The sequence below is a fragment of the Heloderma suspectum genome, chromosome 2 (assembly GCF_057233095.1).
Source record: "Heloderma suspectum isolate Gila_16-S chromosome 2, 16-S_ref, whole genome shotgun sequence".
In the NCBI taxonomy this organism is placed as follows: Eukaryota; Metazoa; Chordata; class Lepidosauria; order Squamata; family Helodermatidae; genus Heloderma; species Heloderma suspectum.
Genome location: NC_139459.1, coordinates 116,978,268 through 116,992,484, shown reverse-complemented (window position 1 = coordinate 116,992,484; position 14,217 = coordinate 116,978,268). Strand labels below are relative to the sequence as shown.

At 39.8% G+C, this 14,217-nt stretch overlaps 1 protein-coding gene across 15 annotated transcripts in view; it reads left to right on the top strand.

The window, feature by feature from the left end:
• ELAVL2 (ELAV like RNA binding protein 2) overlaps positions 1-7,653 on the top strand; it is a 168,521-nt gene extending 160,868 nt beyond the window's left edge. For 6 of the 15 annotated variants that reach the window (XM_084834602.1, XM_084834595.1, XM_084834609.1 and 3 more), the window contains 2 exons: positions 2,870-2,908; positions 4,894-7,633. In XM_084834602.1, the coding sequence (XP_084690728.1) occupies positions 2,870-2,908; positions 4,894-5,221 (367 nt within the window). In that variant the 3' untranslated portion in view covers positions 5,222-7,633. Of the gene's footprint in view, positions 1-2,869; positions 2,909-4,890 lie in introns of all 15 variants that reach the window. The other 9 variants (XM_084834605.1, XM_084834606.1, XM_084834600.1 and 6 more) reach the window with 4 other exon arrangements.
• The last annotated feature ends 6,564 nt before the right edge of the window (positions 7,654-14,217 follow it).

Below are 14,217 nucleotides of genomic sequence, written 5' to 3'. Positions count from 1 at the left end.
CTCTTGCCTAGACTACTGTAATGCTATCTATGTGGACTTACCCTTGAAGGCCGTTCGGAAGTTGCAGCTGGTGCAGAACACGGCGGCCCACCTCATTAAAGGCAGCCGTTGGTGAGATCACATCACTCCAGTGCTGAAGGAGTTGCACCAGTTACCAGTTGTTTTCTGGGCCCTATTCAAGGTGTTGGTATTGACCTTTAAAACCCAATACAGTTCCAGCCCAGTCTATCTTAAGGAGCGCCTCCAGCAACACCAGGGATGCTGCTCAATGAGATTGGTCTCGGAAGGCCTTCTGTCTGTCCCATCAGCCAAGACAGCTAGGCTGGTGAGGACTAGGGAGAGGGCCTTCTCTGTGGTGGCCCCCACTCTGTGGAATTGGGTTAGGGTTTTTTTAGAGCAATGTTGTTTTGTTCAGTTGATTATGTTGTATTTTCTGTTGTTGTTCATATTGTAGGCCTCCTAAAGTGGCCAGGTAGATGGCCAGATGGCAGCTAATAAATCTAAAAAAAACAAAACGGGTGGGGGGGAATGACGGGAAGCAGCACATCTATATGGAGACAGCCTTCTGGCTGCCCTGTTAATAAGATAGATTGGTAAACAAGCCTAATATATCTTGTAGCCAGCATATGCTGCTCTTGTAAATAATTGGTCCCATGTCTTGGCTCATGAGCCATTTCCTTTTAAGGGAGCTGCCATGTGACAAAAATTAAATTCCCTTCAAATCTTCCAGAATGCCTGCGTTGAAGAAACTGACTTGCTTTCTGACAATAAAAGGCATACAACTTTCAAAAAGCTTAAGGCCTAATAAAATGTTATGATAAGGAAGTCAGAATATTTTGTTTAACTAGTCAAAGGCAATGCTTTTATCTGTGTTCCCTCCTTTTTGTATTTGATACATGTTTTCACTATTATAGGATTTTTGTATTCTTGTTTTGTATTTTTGAGGATCTGTTGCAGTTCAAGTTTAATAGAGACTTTCAGATAATAGTTCAGGTTCTGTTCCAGTTTAGGAAAAAAATAAAGGTTTATTCTGGGGTTTGATTCACGTTTTACTCCCAGCTTTATTTATCTTGTTCCTTTTGTTACAATGCTTGCTGGCCCCTCCTTAATCTAAGGTGTTTTTTTTAAAGGGGAGCTAACTTTAGGAATGTTTGCTTTTTCCTCATACCTCATCCCATAATGAGAGCAGTTTAAAATGGTTATCAGATTCTCGGTGAATTAACACTAGCCATAGTTAATGTTGGTTCTAACACTTAAATGTGATTAGTATGTGCTGCGTGGGAGGGGATTGCTCTGAGGAAGAGGGAGTGCGTGTTCTTGAGCCTGGCATCTGATTTTTCAACAATAGGGACCCAAAATTAACCTCAGCTCTATATCACTCTGTTGGAGCACAAGACTACTTGCTTTGCATAAGACATTCATGTTTTCGGTAAGTTAAAAGTAAATCTATCGAAACTGTGCCTCCTTTGTTCAAGTTATGCCAATAGTAGAATTCATTGCAATTTGTGGCAGTCCTGTTGACATTTAACCAAGAGTATGTGTAATGTATAAACACTTCAAAAAATTTGAAAGATACCTGGAGCACAAATAAGTAATAGAGGTAATGGCTGTGTTCATACACAATGCTAAGTAAGCCTAGATTGGTTTTAACTACGGTTTGTTGAACAAATCTGAGTCAGTCTTGCAGATGAGCAAAGTAACCAAAGGTTCAGCCAATTCTTGGCTTATTTTCCATCTGCCTGTTCTGCCGTTACCCAAATGGCATCCCAAACATCTTAGCAGCATTAAAGGACTGTTTTGTCTATTTGTGGGTGTGGTTTTGGTGTGTGGTTTTCTGTTTGTTGTTCTTTTTGTTTGTGATGTTTGCTTCCTATGTGCTTGTGGAGTTGTTTATTTGTTTTTCCTGGGGTGAGGGGGGGGTGTTTGAGGGGTTGTACGGGTTGCCTGTGTTCTTCTGGAGGGAGGGAGAGAGTTCCTGTGATTTTTTGATGGAGGTGTTGTAAGTTGTGTCTTTGCCTTTGTGTTTGTGTGGTCATCATAGTGTTATACAGTATGGGTTTTGCCTGTCGGGACAGGGGTTAGCTCTGGATTAGGGAGAGGCTTGGCTGGGATACAGAAACAAATCAGGAATAAGCCAAGATTTGTAAACCAACTTCTAACAATGATTTTAAAGTAGAGTTTGTTGCCTCAAAATAAGCCATGGTGTGTTGCCGGGTGTGAGTTCCAGTGTTCAAAACTGCACTTAGGCTAAGCAAATCTTGTTTAGGGTTATGTGAAAATCAGGCTGTTCAATCGTCGTAGGTATTAAGAATGCAATTCCCACCACTGAGTTTTAGAAAACATCACTTTGGCTATTGGGCTGTATGTAATAAATAAAGAAATGTAATAAATGTAGAAATGTGTAGAATAACTAAAGATACTTTTCACCTCAGAGATACTTTTCTGATAATGGCGTGGGAGTGTTGACAAATTGTTTAGTCCTCCTGTAAAGATTTCTGAAAGGATCTCTGTATGAAACTCATGTTCTGATCTATTTTAATATAGATGTTCTGTCACTTTAAAATGCCTAATTGTCTTGATAGTGCAGAATGGAAAGTCTTGTTCTATGTCCTCCTGAGGCTGAGATGTTCTTTTACATAAATACCTGAAATAAATTTAATCAAAGCTGGCTTTGTGAGAAAACTTGCAGGTTCTCTCTCTAGCCAAAGGGGTGGCGGGTGGGGTGGGAGAAATGCAGGTAATATATATTGGTTGTATAACTGCAGCTTTGTAAACCTGTTCTGTCAGAAACATTTCAGGACAAACTAGCAGCTTAGACTTGAAGGTAAAATATCTGAAGACTGAACACTTTGCTAAATGTGTTTTGCAGGTTGGACAATCTGCTCAATATGGCTTATGGAGTAAAGAGGTAATGAGGAATTGTGTTAGGTCCCTAATAACTGACTTAAAAAAACAAATTAGTGCTTGTATTGAAAGTCTTGGTACCTTTTAACATTTTTGGAGTATTGGTGCCTTTTAATATTATATTTATGATTTACATTGAGTTACCGTTGCATGTCCAGACATTAAATGAAAGTCATTTTTATTTTAGTGTATCACTTACCACTTCCTATCTTAACATTACCATTTTCATTTCATCGCTTTCTCCATTTTAAATATTGCTCATCTGTCTAGCGATCGCTGTTCTTGTGCAGTTAGTGCCTGTCATTTAATAACCTAATAGTGTTGCCTTTCATAGTGTTGTCTCACAGTTTGGAACAACTTAGTGCCTTTCTGCACTAGTGTACTTTGAGGGCCAACAGACATTACTTTAAAAACGTAGCTAATGGATCACTATTTTTGCAATAGAAATAGTAGGTTCAGGAGCTGATCCAGACTGATGCCATAGTGGGGAGAGGAGGGCTAAAGCCCCCTGCCACACTAGGGTCCTGATCTGAATTGACCCTTCGCACCTACTCTAAAGTAAAAGTGAAAAAAGATGTAGCTGTGTCTTTAAAGTAATACCTGTTTTCACCCTCAGTATGGCAAGTCCCTTCCCAGTGCTAATAGTATTGCATCTATGGAAGTAGATGGTGAGGGGATATGTACTTGGGGCAGGAGTAAGGATAACATAATGTTGACATAATGCTTTCAAGTGTTTGCAGCATTTCATATACATCGTCTTGATAAACCTTATATGACCTGTAGTGTAGAGCAATATTATCTTCATATTACAGTTGAGAAGTTAGATGTGGCATGGCAGATCTGCAACTTCTTAAAAGAAAAGAAAAAGAGGCAAGGATCCAAATGACGGCTCTCCCATGTTGATGTCCAGTTGCATTAAGGCAACTTGATAAGTTAGTGGCTGAGGCAAGGTCTGGCCAATTCACATTTGACTTTGACTGTCGAATAAGGCAGAATAAGAATAACGAAGAATGAATACATTTGTAGCCATTACATTTACATCAGATGTGTCACTGTTAATGCCTTTCATGGCGGAAAATAATCTGGCTAGACTCTTACTGCACAATATGAGAGGGAAACTATTCAAACACTTAATATTTTACAGAGCTTTAATAAAGGAAATAACCAAAATATTCCTGAAATGGAGAGAGCCTTATTGCTCTTGCACGTTTTTTAAACAATAGAATTAGATGGCCACTCCATGCTAGAGTTGTATGATACAGTGCATTTAACTTTTTTTGTCACAAATAACTTGCGACTATTTTTGTCACAAACAGCGTGTGAACATGCAACTAAGTAAGGTATTAATAATGGTTGGCCAACCACATCCCAAACATAGCAATCACAGTATTTCTCACACATCTGCTAGCAAAGGCACACTATTTTTCTAAATTAACTTGGGGGTCACACTTCACTAGAAGGAGGCCCATCCAGAGCAGTGATTCATGTTGAAATGCAACTGGGAACCTCCTGGGGACATAATTCTGCCATGTGTCATCACTGAGTGGATCATTCAGTTATACCCAATGCAGAAAGTCAGCAGAATGACCTGCCTCAGAAGAGTGTGGAAGGAGGCATACATAGAGCTTTATGGGAGCCTTAATTGTTTTATTTTCTATCGCAGCGTTCTAGTATTTTCAGTGAGTCACACCAGTGTGTCCTGGCATATACGTAGTTTGAGAAGCACTGTGCTATAGCAGTGAATATATGCTTTGCATGCTCAGAAAATATGAGAACGCTAGCAAAAATCCCAACAAAATCAGAACCTTGAGGGAAGAAACAGTTGCAAACTTAAGGCACAGCAACTAGGCAGAAAGGTTCTTAGTTTAAATTGTTCAGCATGTTGATATGAGGAAATAGACTGCATTCTTAAATATGTTTTGTATTAGTCTTCTAAAAATCTTCTGTCTTTTTTGTTTGTCCCCTGTCCCCCTCTACATTGGTTAGTAGGTTTTCTCCAATGACCATTGATGGAATGACCAGTTTGGCTGGGATCAATATCCCAGGACATGCGGGAACAGGATGGTGCATTTTTGTGTACAATTTAGCTCCTGATGCAGATGAGAGCATCCTGTGGCAAATGTTCGGACCCTTCGGAGCAGTTACCAACGTGAAGGTTATCCGTGACTTCAACACAAACAAGTGCAAAGGTTTTGGATTTGTGACTATGACAAACTATGATGAGGCAGCCATGGCAATAGCCAGCCTAAATGGATACCGCCTTGGAGACAGAGTTTTGCAGGTCTCGTTTAAAACAAACAAAACGCACAAAGCCTAATGAGTTGCCCTCAGTCCAATTTATATTTGAAAACTATTCAACAAAGGCAAGTTAAAAGAAACTTTATACATTAGTAAATGTCTTTGTAAGTCAGTGTTGAGATGGGGGAATAAAAGACTAGCATCCTAAGAATATGCGAGATTTTTTATTGCTAGTATTTGAATTAAAACTTCTTAAATATCTTATGTTTGAATATGGACAAGAGGTACAGGGTTTTTACCTGTCACAATGCATTCTATTGCCTTCTTTGAAGAAGGCGGACCTTTTAAAGTGTTTGAGCTAAGGGAAGAAATTTCTTTTACACGACTGCCTTGAACCTGTGAGTAGATATTGAGGCTTTGTGTTATAATCCTTGAGTTAGTCTTATGTTGTGTTTGATTTACACTTTAATGCCTTGCTGTTCAGTCTGTTCAAGAAAAGTGTTTTCAAGTTTACATTTTTATTTATAAAGTTTAAAAATATTTATTTTGTAATTATGATTTGGGTTGGGGAAGGGGGGTGGTGCATTATAAAAGCTTATTGTAAGATTAATGGAGAACTTTTCGTAAAGCAGTACCTTGCCAAAGAGATAAGAGCCTCTTTGATGTGGGTTTAAAAAAAAAACAAAGCATCTATTTTTATAAAAAAGAGAAAATTTGGAGAAACTTTTTACAGGTCCTGGAACAAATATTTTGACTTGAATACTTTGAGAAATCTCTTCATATGACACCTAGTGAGCTTTTAAAACTTACCAGGAAATTTGCAGTGGTTGGGGGAAAAACACTTTAGAGAGATTTATGATGTAGAAATTCTTTAGAGATCTTTGTTACTCAAGAAGTGGAATCACTGAGAAAGCACTGCTGGTTTTGATTTTGTAATCGTTGGTGCAGTCTCTGAACATCCTGGTTACTATGTGATAGGTGGCTCACGTTAACTTGTGATTTTGAAACAAAAGAAAAATTTAAAAGTATATAAGAGCAGGCAAGAAATTTAAATTAACTGAGATGGGGGAAAAAAAATCTGTTCTTCCTATAGAATTCCCTTCAGATAGAGCTCATGGTGTTTAGTGATGTACTTGCAGTATTGTTTGAAGAATTGTTTTGTCTTAAAGAAAAAAAAGATGTTTGCACATGGTTTGCACAGTGGCAGACCAGGAAGAAGCAGTCTTGCGTTGGATATATTTGAAGGTATTTTGAAAGTTACGTTCAAGGCTAACACCTGAGCTTTGTGTAATGTAAATAAGATTTTTCGTTTATGAACCTCTTTTCAGCTAATATTTTGAATTTTCTTCTGTTTTTTTGTTTTCTTTACTTAACATGCCAAGTGATGTTCAAATTTTGAATGTTTTTGTATGTTTTTTTCCTTTGTAAATGGCATTAAGATTGTTACTTGAGGTCTGCTTATTCATTTTTGTTGTCCTGGGGACTTGAATTTACAGTGTATCAGATACGTTGCAAATTTTGTCTGTAGATAGTCTAGCTTCAGCTGTTTATGGTGATGCTACATTTTTGTTTATAAATATGTTTGTGGTAAAAAAAATGAGTATAACCATAGGTTTTGAACAAATTCCTTACATTTTTCATACCAGAATCATAAATACCTGTATGCTATTGAAATTTAACTTTGTATGATGCTTAAATCACTTATTTGGGGAAATAATAAAGTCTTTACCATGTATGGAAGAAATTTAAGGTCAAAAAATACAAATATTTTCTGATTAGCATCTAGCTTATAATAAATTTTTAAAAAGCTGAAGGCTGCAGTGCCTTCACCAGGATGCACTGACAACTATATAGTTCCGTCCTGCTTTTTGTATAAACTGAGATGCTCATACGCTTCCCCTTAGAACAAGCAATGTGCTATGCATAACATACTTGTACATGATCTTTGCAGTTGCTTTTTGATTCTTATTTTTTTAAAACTGTAGTTATAAATTTTCAGTATAGTACAGTACATAATACTGTGGGAGAATAAAGTGTGCTAAAGTGACAAGCGACTTTTCATGCTAGACCCATTCAATGCTACTCAAATCAATTGGGCTTCTAAGAGACACTCATTTTTGGTGCGTTGGGCAGCTATTCTGCATTAACACAAACTTTCTATGCTTCAGAAAACAAAGAGTTCCATTGTGGTGGGGGGAAAACAGTAACTACATTCTTTGCTACTATATACTACTGTAGCAAAAAAAAAAAAAAAAAAGCATTGATGAGAAGGCATGTCTATCGGGCTTCACTTTACACTGTTTATCAGAGCACTTAATAAAATGTAAGGCTGGTATTTATTTGAAGTTGTACAGTATGACTTAATTCACATCTGTTGGATAGAAAAATATATTCTGTTGAGTATTTAAAAGAGGCTGTACATGTTTTCTTTTGTGTTTGGATCCTTTGTACTTTTTCATGTTCAGTACATCAATAAACAAAAGTTGAAGGGAAAGAACAGTGTGATGCACCGATCTTTAACTTTTTTTTGTCTTGCTTTGTTTTGTTTTTGAATGTGCTTTCCTGGGTGTACAGTTTCTGTCCTACAGACTTTTAACCTAAGTACAAACCCTGTACCTCGCATAGGATCCACCACTATAAATCTAATTGACATTGATTGGTCATATGCAGGTTTTATCATCATGAGCTCAGGTTTTTGCAAGCACATTTTGCAATGTAAAATAGTCACACTAGTATCCCTGCATGTTGTAATGCTTTAGCACTCCTGCAAGCAGTAAGAAATTCTAAAGGCTACATTTTATAGGTTTGGGAATTTTTGGTTTTGTTATTTGGGAGGGCATCATCCTGAAGATGTATAAGCAGACCATATCAGATCAGTGCCTCAGTATCATAGGATCTGCTTCTGCTAACCAGAAACCTCTTAGCAATCTCTTCTGGTAAGCTCTAAACTCAACGTTGTTTGCCCTTTTTCTCCCAGATACACCACTGGCCTCAGCTCCCCACCTTGGCAAATAGTTATGACGTACACCCCTTGCTTGCTCATTAATAAACAAGCATGCATCGTCTGTGGACAAGACATACAAAAGTGGAGCTTTGAATAAGAAGACAGTGAGCTTTTCCTTAGACACAGTGTTTTCAGGGAGGTAGTGGTTGCCATGTTGGTCCCAAAGGATATAAGATACAAAATAGGTTTTTCAGTATTGGGACCAACACAGGCTGCTGTAAGAGTATGCAAGCCTCTAAAGTCCACCGAACTTGGAAGAGTCTTGTATGATGAAAAATCGTGTAAAACTCAAAACTTTTCATACTTCTGCAGCAGCCTGTGTTGGACCAATAACATACATGTTTATCTACTTTGTCTTTTGTTGTTGTTCAGTCGTTCAGTCGTGTCCGACTCTTCGTGACCCCATGGACCATAGCACGCCAGGCCTTCCTGTCCTGTGCTCTCTCCCGGAGCGTGCTCAAGGGAGAGCTTGTATTTATCATTGGTCATACTAATCAGAAGATCTTGGAGGTCACACTAAAAGGAAAATCCAACCCACTTGTGTTTTGTGATTTGGATAATTAGATTAGCAGCAAATACTTAATGATCCTGACCTGTATTTTTGGTGGAAGGTCACCTAAGCTGGATCTGGCATAACTAGTCACTGAGTGTCCCTTTAAAGCCCTACTGGGATTGGTGGGCCAAGTGCAACAGATCTTGTGAAAGAGGGAGTTTGTCACTTCCCCCACCCCCCCTGCGCGCCCTCCTCTAGGTATGTTTCCAGTCTGATCTACATTTGCATAGAAGCCATGGTGCTAGGTGTTGTACTTCAAAGCACGGAAAGCAGTACTAGATGCAACATTCTAATTTCTAAGAATCTCGGCTTTCACATAAAAGAAAAAATGCATGAAATTAAGTGCATGAAGTGCCTAGTGAAATTTCAGAAGGCCTCATGAGTTAGTGAATATGATTTCCAGTGCTCAGATGATGAGATTTCGGTGCCCTTTGTACAGGGTTCTGCAAATTATTGCTGGACTTGATAGCCAAGTATTAATTTCTGCTAGCTGTTTGTGAAGTCCAGTCCCAATGTAGGGGAACAATATAGTGCAATGATTTAACCTGTTCACTCTGCAGCTTTTTACCACAATCCTCTGCATACTTACCTAAGAGTAAGCTCAGTGGTAGGGATGGACAGATCATTCTATTTCCAATTAGTCTCAGTGTCGCATATGTTGATTCATAAGTCTGTTACAACTCATTTCCACATCAATCTGAAGTGTTTTTTAGCTGCCTGAAAATTTGAAACATTTTTCTGCGGGCATTTTATCCTTAAAATATGCATACTTTTTGAGCACAGAACTGTATTGCAAATTTTGGAGAAGTGCGAAAAAACCAAAGATAACTGCATTTATTTTACCCACATATTTAGGTGGGAAGTGGGAATCAGGTTGACTTGCTTAATGCAGACTGAGAATCCCTACTCAGTTGACTTCTCAATGCATAGGTTCAACTAATAAAGCATAGTGAGCTTTAATAAAGTCAGCTCTTCAGCTAGCTAGGGTGTAACGTTTAGCATTTTTTAGAAATGCAAACTATTTTAACAAAGTGTTATTTTAAGCTACTAGTCTGAAGTAGGAAACCCATCAGGAAAAAAGCACTTTTTTCAGTTCTCTCGGTGACTATGCAGGGTTTGCAGACCACAAGAATAAAGTTCTACCGTCCATTGCCTAGTCTTGTTATTAATCTAGGTTTTCTGCTGCTTCCATTTGATTAGCACAGATAACTGAGCAGGCATTCTCGTATAGCAAGAGTGGGCAACTTGTGGCCCTCAAGATGTTTTGGCCTACAACCCCCATTATCCATCACCATTGGCTATGCTGACCAGGGCTGATGGGAGTTGTGGTACTTCAGATGTTTTGGCCTACACGTTTCCCACCCATGCTGTAGAGATACTTGCTTGGTTTCATCTGTCTCCATACATTTTGAATTTGAACTAATCTGTCACAAACTTGAAAGTCTCGTTATTACCTCACTCAGTTACCAAAGGAGGGAGGGCCTTTTGCCATAATCACTTTGGAAACTGGCTTTGTCAAAGCCTACCGTTGTAGTTCCTTGCCTCCTCCATATTTAGCAGAAGCAGAGTAAATTGCTCAAAAATGAGAGAAATCTAGATTAAAAATTTACACAGTTTTTGCAAATCAGATATTTCTCCTTTTCATGGTGCAAAGTTCTATTTTTAGTGCCTGAGCAAAGATACAGTATTAGTTTCATGGTGTTCACTTAGCCTTGAACTGTGAATTGGGATTCTGCCCCTCTTTTAGAAACATCAAATATAGAGAGAGCTTAATTATCAATGGTGGTATTTAGGAATGGGTGTGAGTGGGAAGAGAAGATGGCATCTTCAAGATCACTTGAACACCCATGTATTCAGTTCTTATTGTCATCAATGAAGTTTAGAATCTTTACTCCTCTCTGCCAGAGATGGCTTCTGTGGATAGAGCTTACTACATACTGAGTCACTACCACAATAATATGTTTAATAAGGAATTATCTGTTCTCACCACTCTGCTTCCAAACCACTGAAAACACTCACCCTGAGTCAAGTTGAAGTTGTGTCATCCCCCCCCCTCCCCATTTCTGGTGAGAATGGTGGCGTGCCAAATTGAAATCTGGGATGAATGCATCCCATGATGGCAACTTGCATGTGACTGGCCAGCAACAGACTGATTTAACTGTTATTAAACAAGGATGAGGTAATTCCTGCAGCTTGAATGTAGTGCTGCCCTGAGAATAGGCTGTAACATCGATTAGTACGCTCTTCCTGATGATGATGATGGAGGAGGAGGGCATTCATGTGCACTTGGGTGAGGCTGACAGGCTAGTTGAAATCTTAGTGAGTAAAGATCTTTTTAGGTTAGCCTTGGGACTTCTCAGTAAGGATGGCAGAGAATTCCGCCACGGACTCCAGTGAGGCCGAATTCCCTGGAATTCGGCCTCCGGAGTCTGTGGCGAAATGTTCCTACTCACTTCCGTCTCCCGCCGGATCATCACAGAGCCGAATCCTCTTCACCGGCAGGTCTATGCCGCAAGCGATACGGCCACCATTGCCATCCGTATCGCTGCTAATGAGAAACAAGAAGTGATCCGGACGCAAATGGCGTCCCTGCATCCCTGTTCCTTCTTGTGGTAGGCTACGCGTCTGTATTTATGTAGCTATTTATGTAGCCTATCGCATGAAAAAACAGGGATGCAAATGGTGTAGAGGACGCCATTTGCATCCGGATCACTTCCTGTTTCTCATCAGCAGCGATACGGCATGTGTCAAGAGCGCCCTAGCTGCCTTTTGCAGTCCCCTCCAATAGCCAACTCAGGACACAGACGACAAGGATTCTTTCCAAGGCTTTATTCCTTTATTACTTTATGACTCTTTCAGATACTAATCATAATAAAAACAAACAAACAGATGTAGAACTTATTATAATGGTTAACCAACTGATTGTTTTCTTCCTTAAATAAGGAGATCAATTTCTGATCCCAAGTGAATAATTCACATGGGAAATGAAAGAGGTGGCCAACTCGCATGCATGCATGCATGCATGCATGCATATATATATATATATATATATATATTCTGTCTTCTAACTCCCCTTTGCTGAATGTTGCTTAACTTAGATTGGAGATGCAGTTTGTCTATAAAAGTAACTTAAGGATTTTCTTCAAGGCAACAGAGCTGAATAAAACTTTTTATGGAAATTTACGGAAGTAGATGTGACTTTATGCAATGCCAATCTGAGTTAATAGTAATTGGATAAAAAATGAAATTTTGCTGCTTACCTGGGGCAGCAGTAATTGCCCTCAGGTGAGCACCTAAATGGCTACCTACCTGCTTGATGCTCTCAGGAAAAGCAGAACTGAGCATGCAGCCAGCAAGAGAGAAGAGATTGGTAGCCACCATGTTAGGTAGTTTGTACAGCTCTGTCTGCCATCACTGAAGGCCTGTCTATGGCCTTTCTTATGGTTGAATAAAGACAGAAAGTCTTATGCACAGCAGTATGTAGTGGCAATTTATGGATTGCCAAAACCACTTTCCTGAGTTCAGAGGAAGCACCAGCAGGGAATCTGTCCCTGTACTCAGTTACCTAGTGGCTGTGCATATGTGGAGAGAGCATAAGGAAGCACAGGGATCAATGTCCTTGAATTACTGCCATGACATTTAGTGGATTCCTAGGTCCAAGAGACTCAGCAGCAGGGGTGGAGTGAAGGACATCAGCGAGAGCAATTGCCTCCCTCATAGGAACGTAACCAGAGTGATGCTGGATTAGACCAAAGGCCTTTCTAGTTCAGCATTCTGACCATATAGCAACCAACTAGATGCCTTCCAACAGCAGAACATAGAATCAGAAATCATAGGGTTGGAAGGGGCCTACAACACCTTCGAGTCCAACCCCCTGCTCAATGATGGAAGCCTGATTCCCAGGCGGTCTCCCATCCAAGCACTAACCAGGGCTGACCCTGCTTAGCTTCCGAGATCAGGCGCATTTCTCGGGCTCATATGCTGGTAGCAGCAAAACAGTATTCAGAGGCATCCTGCCTTTCTCAAGCCATCCAAATTGATAGCTATCACTAGAGCAATGGCCCTCTAGGCATTTCAGGCAGGAATTTTTCCAGCCCTGCTTGGAGATGCTGGGGATCGAACCTGGGACCTTCTGCATGCAAAGCAGGTGCTCTAACATAAGAGTCTGCCTTATATCACGTCAGAACATTGATTCATCTAGTCCAGTATTGTCAACACTGCCTGGCAGCATCTCTCCAGAGTTTCAGACAGATTTTTCATGGGCCTATCTGGAGATGCCTGGGATTGAACTTGGCATCTTCTACATGCACAGCTGCTGAGCTATAGCTCTTATCCACTGATAGTGATGTTCAATACTAAGTAATGTTAGTCATAATACAAACTTAATTTTTATCAGAACTGAAGTGTAAGTGGGTTGTTTTCTAGAAAGATGCTAAATTACAGTGCCTCTTGTGTCCATATTTGACATGGTGTATGAACTGCTGCTTAGATCTTAATAACACTTACTGTTCCTTTCCTGTTACTTATTTGTGGTGAGCATACACCCATGAGCAATGTTCTGAAACTAGGGCTGCAACCTTTAATCAGTAGGTTAATATCTAAAGCTTTAGTTAATTAATGAGTAGGGACCACTTTTAATTAAGCTGAAAGTTAAATACATTCTTGTTGCTGGTATGTCACAGTTATAGGGAATGTAAAACAAATTATTAAAGATGTTAATTCCCAACAATTAGTGGCTGCTTTTATTTACAAAATTATAGGTTGTCTTGCACTTCCTTCCTTATCTTAAGAAAGCATACATAGTTGACAAAGCTTCTTGAAATATGTACAGCAAGGATGGGAAACCTTCAGCCCATGAGTTCGCTATAGCCCTGGGAGAATTCCAGTCCAGCCTGCGAGGCGTGTTCTCTCAGCCTCCTCTCCTCCTCCTCTTCTGTGCTGGTTACAAACGGAGGGGCTTATTTCCCTTCCTAGCCAGTATGGAAAAGCAGGAAATGGCAAGTACTCAGGGCACAGTCTAAACTGGGACCCTGTTGTAAGGGAGTAGGGGGGCTTTAGCCTTTTCCCCTGCTGCAAACCCAATGCAGAACAGGCCCCCTGCATCTGCCATTTGCATTGTGGGGGGAAACCCTCCAATTTCTCCAGTGGGAGGTCTTTTCAATGCTGATTGCTGGCATGCCCTCCCCCAACACTGATCCAGATTGGGACTCAAGTGGGAGGCAAAGAGTTAAAGGCTCTCTAATCCCCACTCCAGAGTCCTAATCCAGTGCCTGCTATTTTCATTGTGGGGATTAGACATTCCTGTTGAATTTTATTTAGCAATTTATACCTTTTCTTATTCCCTCAAAACATCATAGAATCCATCTCAGTAGCATATATAAAGCTAAATAGGCCCATTTAATAAAACAAAAATAACAAATCCAGCTAGTAAGTTCTTTCTGCAACTTCTGGCCCTCTGATTCAGTGCCATGCTTACAATTTCAACAAGAGATCCTTTCCTTCTTCCAGGACGTTTCTC